Below are 14,749 nucleotides of genomic sequence, written 5' to 3' on the forward strand. Positions count from 1 at the left end.
AAGGACTGCTTGGGTGGCTGTCTTCAGCTTCAAACACTTGGGGAGATGTTGCTGGTTTAGAAGGGAAGGAAAAAAAAATAGCAAATAAGAACTTAAAATGACTTACCAGTCAGATGAAGCATCTGACCAATTTGTCTATTAATGACAGTGTCTCTGAGCCTGGAAATGCAAACTCCGAGCCCGTGGGGGCTCAGCACAGAGTTGCAGGTGTTGGATATGCCCCTTATCTCTGCCAAGCACAGATGCTGTCTTGCCCCTCACGGAGCCGTGGCAATGCTGGTCGGGGTCCTGTCGCCTCCTGGCTCATTCCCTTGCCAATGCAGCCTGCACGCAGTGGCATTTCCCAAATGCACATGGATCAAACTCTTCCCAGTTGCTCTTGAACTTGTAACAAGCTGTTATCTTTATTTATGGTCTTTTATTTGTTTAAAGGTTAGGTCTGGACCTTTTGAACACTAAGTGCAGGTTGTGTTAAAAAATAAGAGGGAGGGACAAGCATTGCTTGAGCATCTTCTCCCAGAGCCAAATGGATTTGTCTCTTCTTGGGGGACGTTGCCTCATCCCAACTTGGGCACGTCCAGAGAGCGTGAGGGAAGTAGCCCCTCCCAACCCCTCTGATTTTTCTCTCTCCTTTTCCAGCTGCAGAAGACAGGGTTATGAGATCCACCTGGCAGGGGAAGGCCGGTCGCAGCCCACTCCAGGCCCTGTACGAGAGTGACCAGGTAAGGGGTCAGGGAGAGGGAGATGAGGGGGTGAAGAGGGAGTGGGGCACTGGGAGTTGACCCCTTCTTCCACTCCTCCAGTGTGCGAGGTGCTGCACTGTCTCCAACCACCTCCAAGGTCCCCTGCGCCTGAACCTCTGGCCATGTCCAAAAGAAAAGACCATACCACTTTGGGGAGTAATTCTTGATAAAAAACTGCTTATGGCCCTTGCTGGTACTTGGGCAAATGGTTTCATTACCGGTGGTCTGAGCCATAGCTGGGCAAACCCAGGAGATTTCACCATCCGAGGATTTCAAAGCCAACTCTGGGCCATCATAGCAGAGGAAGGGCATCATTGCTGCACTTTCTGAGCTAATAATTGATGGATCCTTCTTTGTTGGATGCTATATATGTACACACATATGTATCTGCATATATATACACATATATAAAGCTGGACCCAACCATGAGGGGTTTATAATCCTAGGACATCTCAGTCCTCTCTGTGACCCTGAGCTGTGCCAGCTACACCTGCTGAGAAAGGGGCGGCCAGGCACAGTCTGGGCAGGGAAACGCTCCCCTCCAGGTAGGCTTAGTGGGTCCCTGCCCGTGCAATGGTCTTCTGCAGGACAAGCCATGGTCTCTGCTTGAGGCAGGGAGCGCTTGCCCAGGCCAGCCCCCGGTGCATGCAGCCCAACCGGCATCAGTGACCCAGCACTGGGGAAGGTGTCCCGCTTGCCCTCAGCAGCTGTATGGGAGATTGGGTGTTTGTGGTTGAAGCTGCAAAAGGTGTGTTTGTTTCCTTCTGCTGTGTTTCCCCCTGGGCGGGCAGTTTTCCCCCCAAGCAGCCAGACTTGACTTTGCAGAGGGATCCTTGCCTACAACTTCCCTGCATGAAACCCTGCAGGAAAACACCCTCCAAACAGTGCAACAGCCTGGGCCATGGCCAACTGCCCCAGCCACCAAATGTGCCCTGCATCTCCCCACATCCACGGGGCAATCATCTTCCACAGCACCCAAGAAGCAGAGGGTAATGCTGGTGGTCCCTGCAGCTGGCTGCCATGCCCGCTGCCTCCCCGATGCCCATTAGCAGTCCCCACTGCAGCTGGAGGCAGATCTCCTTCCCATACACGACACTTTCTCTTACTGTCTAGGTTGATGCTTTTATGTCTATGAGCAGCCAAATTACATTTGCTCTGGGAAAAATGGCCAATGTGGACTTCCTTGGCCACGATGCCAGCAAACCCTAATGCTGCTGGAATGTCGTGGTGTTATTTCCTTAAAAGTAATACTTAATTTCTCTGGCTTTTAAAGCGAAGGAAATGAAGGGAGTAATTTTTCTCTGAAATAACTGCAAGACATGCACTTATTCCAGCAGGCGGCTGTTGAAAAGTAGTCACATTTATTTGTTGCCATGCCTGCAGACAGTGTCTGTCTGTCTGTGTCTCTGGTCCAATAGTTTTGAATTATGCAAGTACAGGGAAAAACACCTGAAAAAAAATCACGTTATTAAAGTGCCTCTTTTTTTTTACGCACTTGCAAAAAGGGTTTCCAATTTTAAAAGGTGATGGGGAGCCTCCAAACAAAAGGAATTTCTACTGAAGGGTTTGGCTGTGTCACAAGGAGGTGTACCATGAGAACACCTCTTCGGCTATGATTATCACCTCCCTAGGTGCTATATCTTCTTCATATCCAAGTAGCTAACAATGTCAAAGTCATATCTTGATGGCAGTTAGAGTCTGTTGATCTACATTTCCTCTGTCTGAGCATTTTCCCTTACCACCTCTCTCTTGGAAGCAGCAGGGATGGGATACCTTCTCCTGCCCCTGTCTCTGATTACTGCTCATGCAGGTTCCTGGAGAAAGTGGTCACTAAGGTGACCTGGACAAGGTTATTTCTTTTGTGAAAATGAGATCCAAAAGGGTCTGAGCATGGTTCATCCCTTGCAGGAGGAGCTTTTTGCCCAGATGTTAGTGCCTCTCTGAAGGTGACAAGTCTGCTGGATCATCCACGGGATGGGCAGTTTTTCTCAGTATCCAAACTCCTGGCAAGAGCTTTCAAACTCTAATCTCCACAACATTGCCTCTCCCAGGCACTGGTGCCTCCCAAAACAAGTTCTGGTCCCCCAGGAACAGGTGAAGGTGCACCTGAAGCTTGGCAAAGGGTGTCCTTTGGCATGCCTAAGCTGTTATAGCTGTCAGCAGCAAGGATGTAGGGGCCAAGGAGGTGGCCTGTCCTTGCCCTTCATCTTGAGGTTGCCACATCTCTGCAGGCTGCAGAGATGTTTGCCATGGCGCCCTGTGACGCCGGCAGGACTGTCTTCACAACCGCACAGTGGAAGCCACCATCATCTCGTGACATGGTGGTCATTGCATTGCATTAGAGCAACAGCTCCGTGGGGTCAGAGCTGCCCCAGGTTAGCAAACGGCCGGTGAAGCCGTTAGCGGTTGTGGCGTGGATAAGGCTGTTGGGAGGTTCCCAGCGATGACCTCGGGGCTGAACGTGAAACCTCCCAACCCTTGTGAGCAAAACGGGGAGGGAGTGGGCAGGAGGAGGAGGGGACCTTCCCCTTCTGAGTTCCTGGAAATGGTTTCCTTCCCCAGAAGTTTTAATGACATTTTGAGATTTCTGATAAAAACCATGACAGGAAAGATCATGTCCCCAAATGTGGAGGGGGGGTTCAGCTGGGGTCAGGGGGCTCTGGGATCCTGGGAAACCAATGCAGCGGCTGCCAGGCCTTGATGCAAGGGTCAAAAGGGATAAAGAAAAAGGACTATATGTGGACTCCTTGTCCCTGTGGACAAAGGAGACTGTGACCAGAGCTGAGGCTTCAGACTGGCCTGTGTGGAAAAAGTCCCTCAGGAGAAGAAACCCAAAGCCCTCAGGAAGGGCCCCACCACCACCTCCAGCAGTACCTTGCTCTTCTCTATCACGCCTTGCCACCCCACCTACCTCCAGCTCCCCGTCCGCTCCCCGGGGTTCAACCGTCAGCATTAAAGACCATTTTCCTCCACCCGTCTCCCTTTACCTTTCCTTGGCAGCACACCCATGCCGTTTTCATCACGCATACCCACACTTGTGTGCCACGTTTCTGCCTCTTGGCTGCTGTGCTCGCAGCAAGCCCGCGTCAGCTCAGCACGGCGATGCCCCATCACAGCCGGGAGGTGTGTGGGGCCCTGCGCCAGCAAAGGACTGCGCTGTTTGCCCCTGGAGGGGTCGGGCCATGCATGCCCCCCCCTGACTGGTGTAAGCAGTGTGTGTGTGGGGGGGTGTAACAAATATTCTGTTACTGACCGTGTCTGCACCGCCTGTTCTTCCCTTCCCACCCCCCCTTCTCCTCATCCAGCTCCTCATTACATTTTGTTCTCTCTTTTGCCCCCAGCAGGTCGAAGGATTAAATGCACCAAGTCAAGTTGTGTTCAAAGTCAACGCTTTCCCCAAAAATCCCACATGGGTGACTGCCAAACCCAGGAAAGGGGAGGCAATGGGGACAGTTGTGGGCCAAGTGTTGTGTGTAGGCCACAATTAGCTTGGGCAAGCTGGTGACCATCTCTATTTTTCTCTCCCCAGTTTGAGCAGTCGTCACTGCAGGCGGTTCACCAGCAGAGACGGGAGCTGTTGAGCAACATCTGCAACCGTTACACCCGCAAGCGGCGTCTCCTGCAGCCGGATGACTTGCGGCACTTGGTGGTGGATGACACGCATGGGCTGCTCTACTGCTACGTGCCCAAAGTGGCCTGCACTAACTGGAAGCGGGTGATGATGGTCCTGACGGGGCAAGGCAAGTACCGGGACCCACTGGAAATCCCCGCCAACGAGGCCCACGTCTCATCCAACCTGCGCACCCTCTCTGAGTACAGCATCCCCGAGATCAACCACCGCCTGCGCAGCTACCTCAAGTTCATCTTTGTGCGGGAGCCCTTTGAGCGCCTGGTCTCGGCATACCGCAACAAATTCACCCGCAGCTACAACACAGCCTTCCACAAGCGGTACGGGACCAAGATCATCCGACGGCACCGGCAGGAGCCCAGTGACAAGGCCCTGGAGCGCGGGGATGACGTGCGCTTTGAGGAGTTCGTCTACTACCTGCTGGATCCACGGACGCAGCGGGAGGAGCCCTTCAATGAGCACTGGGAGCGGGTGCACTCGCTCTGCCACCCCTGCATCGTCCACTACGACGTGGTGGGCAAGTACGAGACCTTAGCCGAAGATGCCAACTACATCCTCCAGCTGGTTGGGGCTGACACGAGCGTCAAGTTCCCATCTTCATCCAAGACCACCAGGACGACGGACGACATGACGGCCCAGTTCTTCCAGGACATTAGCCCCTTCTACCAAAGGAGACTCTTTAATTTATACAAAATGGACTACTTGCTCTTCAATTACTCCATCCCCTCGTACCTCCGCATCCGATGAGGCAGGGGCTGGGGGGAGAGGCGAAGGAGAGCTGGGTAACTCTCACCTTTCCACAATTCCTCTCCTCCCACCCTGTGCTCATCTCTTGGTTGACTTCTCCCCCGTGCCTTCTCTGTTATGGTCTGCTCCACATCCTGATGCCTCGTTCATGCATGTTCTGGAGGGAGGACACCTCTCAAAACACTGGGGCTAGAGCTTTTCCTTCCCTTTCCCTCCCACCCTTCAACATCTACAGGGGATGGTGGTGAGACTGGACACTGCTGGGTAGGAGGACTTGTGTTGGCTGGGGAACTTTGTTTTAACTAAGAGATTCCTCTGTAAATCCAAGTCTTGGGAAGGCTCCTTTTTCGGGCAGGATCCCTTCAGGTCTTTCTCCTCCTTACGGGGCTGTTTGGGGGCGGACATGTCATCTCAGGGGGCAGGGTGGAGTATGTCAGAGACTTGCATAGAACCAGAAATAAAGCAATAATTTAATGTAAGTTTTTCCTTTCATTTAAAAATGGTCCCACCTTTTCTTTTTGCCTTGTTCTCCGTCCTCCTCCAGCTTCCCGCGCTGTCCCCTATTGCCAGAGAAGGCAGTGGTGTGTTACTGACCATGCATTTCTCCCTGGCAAAGCCTGGAGGGCTTTTTGTTCCTCTCCTTCCACGTGCTCTTGGTTGGGATGCAAAATAGTCCAAAGAGAGAGAGGAGCAGGTTTGCCGCAGGTATGGGCTGATAGAGACACTGCTCAGATGAAACCGTGTCCTCCATGCTGTCCTGCCCACGGCCCCACTAGCCTGGCAGGACCCAGTTGGCAGCACTGGCTTCTGTCCCCTGCCACCATGTGCTGCTCCCATGCACGGCCACTGCCTCCCATGTGGGGTGGCCACATTGCACCAGGGGACAGAGAAAGGTGCTGGGGCAGGTTTGGGTTGTAAAGTGCTTTGGGGAGCACTGTGCTGGGACACAGGCCATCACTATGGTAAGGAAAAGGTGATGCTGGACTGGGAAGGTCAGAGAAGAAGAGAGAGTGTGTGTGTGCATGCGCGCATGTGTATGCATATGTGTGTGTGTGAAAAAAAAAAAATTGAGAATAAAAATGGCGACAGAGACACCTAGAGGAAAATTCCCCTTTGGCTGGCTGGCTTCGGACAATTCATTTCTTGAAGAAGAAATGGGGAGGAGGGGGCAAAGCAAAAGAAAATGACAAACCCAACCCTAGGATTTTAAATTAAAACCAGTCAAAGGAGCTGTATTTCTTTAAAAGCATGTTTCAGTCTTTCCTCTTTTCTGTTTGGCTTTGGGTCGGTGGCTGCCTTTGTAAATAAACACACCAGTAATAGAGTTTGCTGTAGTGTGTGTCTGCTGGCTCGGCTGTGAATACTTGCCTTATTAGTGTAATACAATGGGAGGTTTTATAAAAGCCCAGTGCTCTCAGGGTCTTTTAAAACAATGTCTTCATCTACCAACTTTTTGCTGTTTTCTTAACCTTTTTCCTCTCTGTCTCTGATCAGCACCTATATGCTGACACACCTTCCTTGGTTGCTCCGTTTGGAGATAAGGTTTAGCAAAGCAATGACAAAGAAAAGTCAGTAAAATTGCTGGTCATACTGGCAGTCTGACTGATTCCCCCAGTCTGGACTGGAGATCTCACGGAAATGGCCTTTCTCGTGCTATCTTAGTATCTCCCCATCTAGCTGAAACTCAAAGCACAGAAACAGATTACATGATGCAACAAATTTCATCTGCAGCATTTAGGCTTGGAGTGCATTCCTCCTGCTTTCTCAGGAGTCTCACATTCCTTGCTTAGCATTGTCTCTGCTTGGAAAAATCATTGTTCAAGTCACCACAAGCTCTTTTCATCACTTTTGGTCATGAATCATAATTTGGGGTCAGATTCAGAGTCACAAAGGGATGGATTTTTGGATGGATTTCTTTTTTTTTTCTTTTCCTAAATACTGTTTCCTGCAGGTAGCTCTTAAAAGCTGATGGCACAGGAGTGGCAAGGACAGACACACAGACTCTCTCCCCGTTGTGCTGTCTGGAGGCGTTTAGGCAATATCTGGCTGGTTGGGAGCCCCTTTGAGCTCTCTTTGGAGTGAAAGCGAGGGAATGGCACACTCCAGGCTTTGTCTTTGAGCCAGCTGGTTTCTAACCTTCCCACAATGGTGGCGATTTGGAGATGGCCCTGGTTGTCATGGCTGTTTGATCGGCAGCCTGTCCTCTGGCATCCCCATCAGACCTGACCCAGTGCCCCAAACAACAGCAAAGCCACACGAGGATGGAGTGAATGCAGCCCTCCAGCCTCAGCCATGGTCTACAATACCCTGCTGAGATTTGGTCTGTAACAGGGTGTCTTTTGGGTCATGTAGGACCGTTGGAAATATCCCCCTTTGGGCTTTAGAAAAAAAAAAAACAAACACAACAAAGAGCCACAATCCAACCCATTTAAGTCATACCTTTCGCTTAAATACATACCCTGCCTAAATACTGCTTTCCGAAGCAAAACCTGCCCATGCAAAGAGAAAATGACCACTTCGTATTTCTGAAGCAACCGCCTTCAGCTCGGGCTGGAGCTTTCCGGGCCTGGAAACGCTTTGCCCGTGCCAAAGCCGAGCAGCAGCCGGGGCCGGGGCCGGGGGGCTGCGGGGCCCCGGGGCCGCCCGTGGCGCTGGGCAGCCCCGGCCCCCCCGGCAGGCGCGGCCCGACCCAACCTCGGCTCGCACCGACAAATGCTGCAGGACTGGCGGAAAACGGAGTTAGGAGGACACCGTGTGACTGGTGATCCCAACTGCAAGCGGTTTAATTTCCTGTAAAGACTTCGGGTGCTGGGAACCATTTCCCTGAGGGGCTTCTAGTGGTCTGGGGTTTTTTTAACTGTTTCACTGCATCCCTTTTTCTTGCCAGATGCGAAAAACATCAAGGTAATCTAGGCCACCTCTAAAGTGTAACTGGATTTGATTTTCTCCTCTACTGGGGACTGGGAATGTGGTAGCGCCTGATGTGCAACAAGGGCTTGAAAGGCAAGGAGATTCCCGGGAACTGCCCCCCAGGAGGATGGAGCCGGGCGTCATCCCCTCGGCCCTGCCCGAGCACCCCGCTGTGAGCGGGGACTGTTTCCAGGGGGAAGATGGTGGTCCGGTGATGAAGGGCATGAATGCACCACCAGGATGCCGGATGGGACCAAATCACAGCCCTGCTTCTTAGTGGCAGTGGGGCTGTGGTGCAGCTGCCCTGCAGGACCACGTACCGCGTACTGCGCTGCATTTCGGCCAAGGTTTGATGACGAGCAGAGGTGAAGACTCTTCTCGAGCAGCCCGCTGACCAACTGAAGAAACAAAACATGGCTGTTGCCATATGAAGTAGTGTAGAAAGAGTCGCAGAGCGCCTGTGTCATGCAGCCGACGTGGGGCAAGTGCACCACAGGCACGCTCAGCAAGGGCCTTGGGGACAAGCGCCCACCCTGCCAGGTTGGCCCTGGGCTTCGGGGCGAGGCTTGGGAGCTGCCGGGGAGCTGTCAGAGGACCAAGGATGCAAAAAACAAGTAAAAGCAGCCTCACTTTGATATGTCCATGTGTGCACACATATACAATGTAAATAATGATGATACTATAATGTCTAATAGAATTACTGCAAATAATTGAAATATTTATAGGTGATAATACATGCATTATATGTAATATGTGTATGTATATAAAGCATGTATTACAAGAATAGATAAACAGAATTTATGATTATGCTTACATATTATATGTTGAGTGATTATATTTGTATATGATTGTAATACTTAATAGCCATTTGGTTTATGTATGTCTACATATGCTTGTTTTTACAACAACATATTTATTATATAAACACACACATACCCCTTCCTGCAATGTTGAGCGTTGCCACAGTCCAACATGGCTTAGCAGCTAATGTCGAGCCGACCCCTTCCTCCGAGTGCCACTAACAGCTCTGCTTGCTCCAGCCTTCGGAGCGTGGCGGGCACTTTGCTTGTGCTGTGTGTATTTCATGCTATGGAGCCACTGGCCCCATCGCTGGTGGCTCATGTGAAGCTGTTGCGTTTGTCCTTCCAGTGGAACAAAACTGAGCTTCAGTGATAGGGAGGTTTCCTTCCAGAGCTTGCTGTGCACCACAGATTGGGTTGTTTACCAGCTGGAGGATTAAATAGACTTCCATTGAAGGGAAAAAAAAAAATGTAAGTGTTTTCAAGTATGTCTTGGAAGCAGTGTCGCGCTTGAAGGAGGCTTTTCAGACTTGCTTGTGTTTGCTGGCTGGCACTTCCCTTGTCCCTGGTAAGGATGCTGCATCTCGCACAAAGTAGAGTTTCTGGAAAAATACTGTATTAGGATGGAGGCAGTGAGTGGAAGCTGAGGGGGAGAAAAAGAAATGCTTTGACTGTCCCTGAAAACAAACCCCTGCTCCCATGTCTGTACGGCTGGTGACAGCCCCTTCTTTGCTTGCAAAGAGAAACCTTTCTGCAATCACGAATGACGGAACCCCTGACCGACCTTCCTCCCCAATGTGGCTGGGATCTCCCTGAGGTCCCAGCAGCCACCCCAGCACCCAACACGCTGGTGTTGTGGTGGTGCAGGGCAGGCACCCACCCCCTCCCAAAGTCCCATGCCCTTCCTGGGCACTGACATAAACCTGAGATTTAGTTTATTTGGGGACAACTAGTGGCTGATCTCAGGACTGAGTCTAAACCTTGCTGCTTAATACAGTGTGAAGGAAAAAAACAAGGGTGATTGATTAAAAAAAAATAAGTTTTACGTTTTTTCACTGCCTCCTACTACAACCTGGATCAGCTGGCTGATGGCTGCACAGGGCTTGGAGGATCCAGGCCAAAGCAGTTTATTTATTTATTTAGGCTTCATTCAAAACCAGCCAGTCTCATTCTCCTGCTGACACTCCACATTTGCTTTATTTCCCCCTAGAGAGTAAAACAAGGTAAGCCTTTGACTGGGATCTCGTAGCGTTTGATGGGTTTCTCAGTCCAGGTAAAGTGCTGAGCCCAAATGGGCAGGTCAGCAGCCAAAGGACTAAGGAGCAGCAAGGAAGGAGCTCTCTTCTCCCACCTCCTCCTTTTTAAGGAAATTGCTTATTTGGGTGCCGTAGGAATAAATACAAAAAAAAGTCACTGTCAGCTCAAATGGAGGTGGTGGTGACTGTGGCGGGGTGGCTACAACCCAGTGAAAAGCTGGGCACAGTAATGACACATACGCAGCAGCAAAGAAGCCAGACCCGCTGCTGGCAGGGACTTTTCCTGCTGGGTTAGATTAAAGACAGAAATCACCATGAAATGTCCACACCCCGTCTGGGCTCTGCTACCCACACAGGTTTGCTCTGAAGCCATGGGAATTTTGTGAAGGAAAAGGGAGGAAAGCAGCCCCCTCCTCAAATCTCCTCCCCAACAAAATCACTCCAATACAACACGGGGAGCATAAAACCAGGTAGGGCCTGCTGTGATGTACTGAAAGCTCTTAAATCTGAGGATCCTTCAGGCATTTAAGCACCAAATCTCTGCTTTTAAGGGGAGGGAAGGGGAACGATGCCTGGACAACTCAGTGGCTTCTCGCCCTGCTGGGACAGGGGCTGTGCTCAGTGCCACCAAGGCAGCCGGTGCCAGGGGGAGGGAGTGTCCTGCCCACGCAGCGCTGCCTGCTCTCTGGAAGGGCTGGGGGTGCCTTCTTGGAGAAGCAGGTTCAGATGGAGTTACAGAATGCTGATCCAAGCCGTGCCCCAGGGTTACATACAACCTTTGTTAGTAAAAGGCACTTTCTCATTTGCACAGCGAAAGCAAGAAAAGCAGGAAAGAGAAAGAGTAAACAGGCTGAACAGCCAAATAACTAGCCTTTCACTGCCCTTAAGAAAAGGAAAAAAAAATCCCCTTTTATTGAAACCATTTCCTTTGGTTATATCATTTCTCTTGAGGCTGGAAGCAATTTTCAGTCTTAAGTGTGTTCCCTGCACTAAGTGCACAGGCACGAGGCTGATGCTTGGCTGCCCACCAAGGGGTACCCTGGAGAACAGCAGGTCTTGCTGTGCCCTTTGTAATCTCCCCCCATCAGCTGGTAAGCCCAATGCCTCCTGCAAGGGGGGAACCCCCAAGCCCAGCGTAGGCAAGGTGCAGCATAGGTCACCCTGGCCCAGCTGGGTCCCACAAGTAGGACACAGATGGCATTCATTATGTGTTCCCATCCATGTCCTCTGTCAACAGTGGCAACCAGAACAAGCCAAGCTCTGCCCAGAAACCCCCCGATGAAGGAACACACCAGTGTCAGGGCTTTGTTGCAATCACATGGCAGAGGAGCAGCCGTGTGTTGGGCACTGGGAATTGATGCTGGAAGGAGGGTGACTGGGGTCCCTTGTAGCCTGCACCAGCCATGGGCTCCAGTCTGGGGCTTTTGGGGGATTGGAGGGAGCAGGGGCAAATCTGTTCTATTAAAAGAAAGAGTTTCACATGTCTGGGACCCTGCAGAGGGCTGGGGTGTCCTCAGCAGCTTGGCCTTAGGACCAGCCTTACCTGATTCATGCCAGCAGCAAAAGCATCAAGGTCTGGAGAGGACCTCTCTAAGGCAGTGGGGACACGCAGCAAGGAGGAGAAAAGACAGTGTTGAGGCAGAAGGAGTTATTCGCCAGGACTGTTCAAGCCAGTGCCAAAGTGGAGCTAATAAAGGTTTACAAAATAAAATGCTAAGCTCAAGTTATTAAAATACGTGCGTGCGTATCTCCTAATGCAGCCCCCTCAAACTAGGACTGGCAATCAGACGCTTGCTTTGCGTTCCTTGCAAGCCCCCTCAGCTGCTGCTGCAATTATCACACGTGGGTGCTCCAGGCCGATGGCGGTGCAGCCAAGCAGAGCTGACGGCACACAGGCTGCAGTGAGAGATAAAGCAGTGAGGCCCAAGACGGGGAGGAAGGTGAGCCTTGAATGCTGAAATCTCCCCCACCATGAAGCTGGTGTACGCATACTCTCCAGCTCGGCCAGTGTGGGGTAATTTATCCTTTGTAACAAAAAAAGGAAGAAAGGCTTGGAAAGGGGAGAGGCGATAGCTTATTTTTTTCCAGGGAGTGTTTTTCCCCATGCCTGGCAGCTCAGAGCTGAATAGCTTTTGCTGTTAGGGACCTTCAGCCACGTGTTGATCCCGTGCAGGGACCTCAGCTTTGCAGCAGCTCTGGGAGACTGGAGCAGCACCAGGATCAAAGAAACACCCAAGGTCACTAGGCACCCAACACAGCTCAAATTTAAGTGTTTAAGAGCTGGCAGGTCCTTGAACAAGGCATCTGCCAGCAGGCTGGAGGACTTGACCCCCCCCTTACCCTCCTCCAACACATGCAAAGGCAGATTATTATTAAAGTTGAGACCTAGTGGCATTTTTCAAAGGTTTGATCCACGTCCTTAACTCCTGACTCTTGGGTATCTTATTACCTGGAGGACCCTAGTGCTGCTTCGATTTCATTGAGAATTGGCTGCTTTCGGGCCCACAAGCCCCCCTGACATGTTCCTGGTAGCACAAGATAGCCACCCTGGAGCGAGAACCTAAGGAGTCATTTGCAAAATCCTTGTGCCAAATCCTCACCCAGCCCAACACGGTTGTTATGCACACACGCAGATTCTGTACTCATTGGAGAGCAATTGTTAATGAGAGGATGGGGACTATGGGAGAGGGAATGGGCTTTAATTCTAACCTGAAACACGTGTGCTGCAAAAGGCTCCTCCTGGCTAGAAAACGCTGATTTTCCTGAAGCCCTATTAAAATTCTGTTGTCCAACCCTGAACGGATGAGAAAGAAGCAAGCAAGAAGTTCTACCTGATGAGTTTGAACTAGAAACAGGAGAGCCATGGCAAGAAAAAACAACCCCCAAATCCACCGCATTACCTTTTTTTAACGACTTTATTTGTGTGTGTGTTTCTATAAACATTTTAACTACTGGACATTTCATAAACCGTAAAAACAAACCTTCCTACCCCCAAAATGCAATCGTCCAGCTTGTCAGTCAGACAACAGTGATGCTGCCAGGGCAGGTAGGTGGTATCCCTAGATAACCTCCCACCTAGCATGAGCCAGTGAGGAGCTCACTGCATCAGTTCCTGAGTGTCTGAGCAATGGAGGGCAGACAGGTTTAAAGACCTGCTAGCTCTCCTCCAGGGATGCGACGGGAGAGAAAAGGGGGACGAATAAAGAATTTCCCTTGATGGAAAGTCAGAGTCGGACGGAGAGGTTGCAACATCCACTTGCAGGATCAGATGCAGTGACCTCGGCAGGCTTTGGAGCGGCCTCGTGGGCTGTGTCAGTGCTAGGGACTGAAACCGATCAAAACGCTCATTCATTACAAATGGCCCAAATGCTCCTTAACGCCTTCTTTGCCGGGTGCAGGCGTGAGCAGCAGGCACTGCTTGAAACCGGCTTGCTCACTTGCAAGAGTGCAAGTCTGTGGGTGCTGAATCCTCAGGGCGGGCGAGCCCAGCTGTAAGGCACGATGGGGAGGAGAGATGAGGCATTGGGGGTGGCAGGGAAGGCCCAATCCAGCCGGGCGACCCAGCAGTCATCGCCAGGTACCCCGTTGTCCCAGAGGAAAGCACCATGTCGCACGAGTGATGCAGAGCAGCGCATGGTCTCTCAGTTCCCCAGGTTCATGTCTGCGCCGTGGACAAGCCAAACCAGGCGGAAACAGACGGCCAGGAATCCGGTGCCTAGCAGATCCCCCAGGGCAGTGAGGTAGGGGATGGAAAAATTATCCGGATCCAGCGCCTTCCTCCACATCAGGCGCACAATTAGGTCAGCCACGTAGAGCAGGATTCCCACCTGAGGAGAGGCAAGACAGGCCCTGCTGTGAGGTGGCAAGAAGGTAATGCACAGCCTCTCTCAGCTCACAGCCAAAATGACGTGGCCACGGCCAAGGTACCAGAGTTACCAGCCATCACTGAGAGTTAACACCTTCCCCAGAGAACTGCTGTTTCTCTGCAGGATGGAGCTGGCTCACGTCCTTGGGCATTGCCTGGCATCGCCCATGGTGACATGGCCCGTGCTGCCAGCCTCAAGTGTGGGGACCATGCTTGAACTGCTCAGCAGCATCGTGTGGCCCAAAACGGGAGTCTGGCCACACCAAAAGCATCTCCCAAAGGTACGGTTCCCACTTCCCATGCCATGAATGGGAGTGCTCCCATTCACTCCACCAGAAACAGGGCTGCTGTGAATACACAAGCAGCCCCAAAGGATAAGTCTGTAGCCAGATTTTTTTCTCTTCATCCTTCTTTCTTCCATTAGAAATTCAGATCACGTCTACTTTGTTTTTCCTGAAAGTCTCAGTGGACAACTGGAGTTTGAGGCAGTTTTTACATCAAAGTTATCCCAAGCAGCACTGACATGTTAAAAAAAGAAAATAATTTCTTTTTTTTTTCATCTCAACAGTTTTAAAATCTTTGTTGTGATTCTTTTAATTCCTATTTCATTCCTGATTCTGATAAACAGATGGAGGAAAAAAATACTTCGGTTAAAGATTAAAGACTGTCTAGTTAATTGAATTAAGAAGGGAGAGAGAGTTTGCACCCCACATCTGTGGTCCCTCCATGGAGACTGCAGCACAACAGGAACCAGAGCCAGAGGAGTAATTTCTAAAGGTGAAAACTGCAAGCTGGGTTGG

General features: G+C 51.1%; 2 protein-coding genes across 5 annotated transcripts in view; one reads left to right on the forward strand and one right to left on the reverse strand.

The window, feature by feature from the left end:
• CHST13 (carbohydrate sulfotransferase 13) overlaps window positions 1-5,131 on the forward strand; it is a 32,416-nt gene extending 27,285 nt beyond the window's left edge. The window contains exons 2-3 of the mRNA XM_059823348.1: window positions 640-722; window positions 4,273-5,131. Coding sequence (XP_059679331.1) covers window positions 640-722; window positions 4,273-5,118 — 929 coding nt within the window. The 3' untranslated portion in view covers window positions 5,119-5,131. The remainder of the gene's footprint in view (window positions 1-639; window positions 723-4,272) is intronic.
• Window positions 5,132-9,041: 3,910 nt separating this feature from the next.
• SLC41A3 (solute carrier family 41 member 3) overlaps window positions 9,042-14,749 on the reverse strand; it is a 28,362-nt gene continuing 22,654 nt past the window's right edge. For 3 of the 4 annotated variants that reach the window (XM_009821377.2, XM_009821380.2, XM_009821379.2), the window contains one exon: window positions 12,987-13,911. In XM_009821377.2, coding sequence (XP_009819679.1) covers window positions 13,726-13,911 — 186 coding nt within the window. In that variant the 3' untranslated portion in view covers window positions 12,987-13,725. Of the gene's footprint in view, window positions 9,442-12,986; window positions 13,912-14,749 lie in introns of those variants that run through there. The other variant, XM_059823122.1, reaches the window with a different exon arrangement.

This window comes from Gavia stellata, chromosome 12 (genome assembly GCF_030936135.1).
Source record: "Gavia stellata isolate bGavSte3 chromosome 12, bGavSte3.hap2, whole genome shotgun sequence".
Taxonomy (NCBI): Eukaryota; Metazoa; Chordata; class Aves; order Gaviiformes; family Gaviidae; genus Gavia; species Gavia stellata.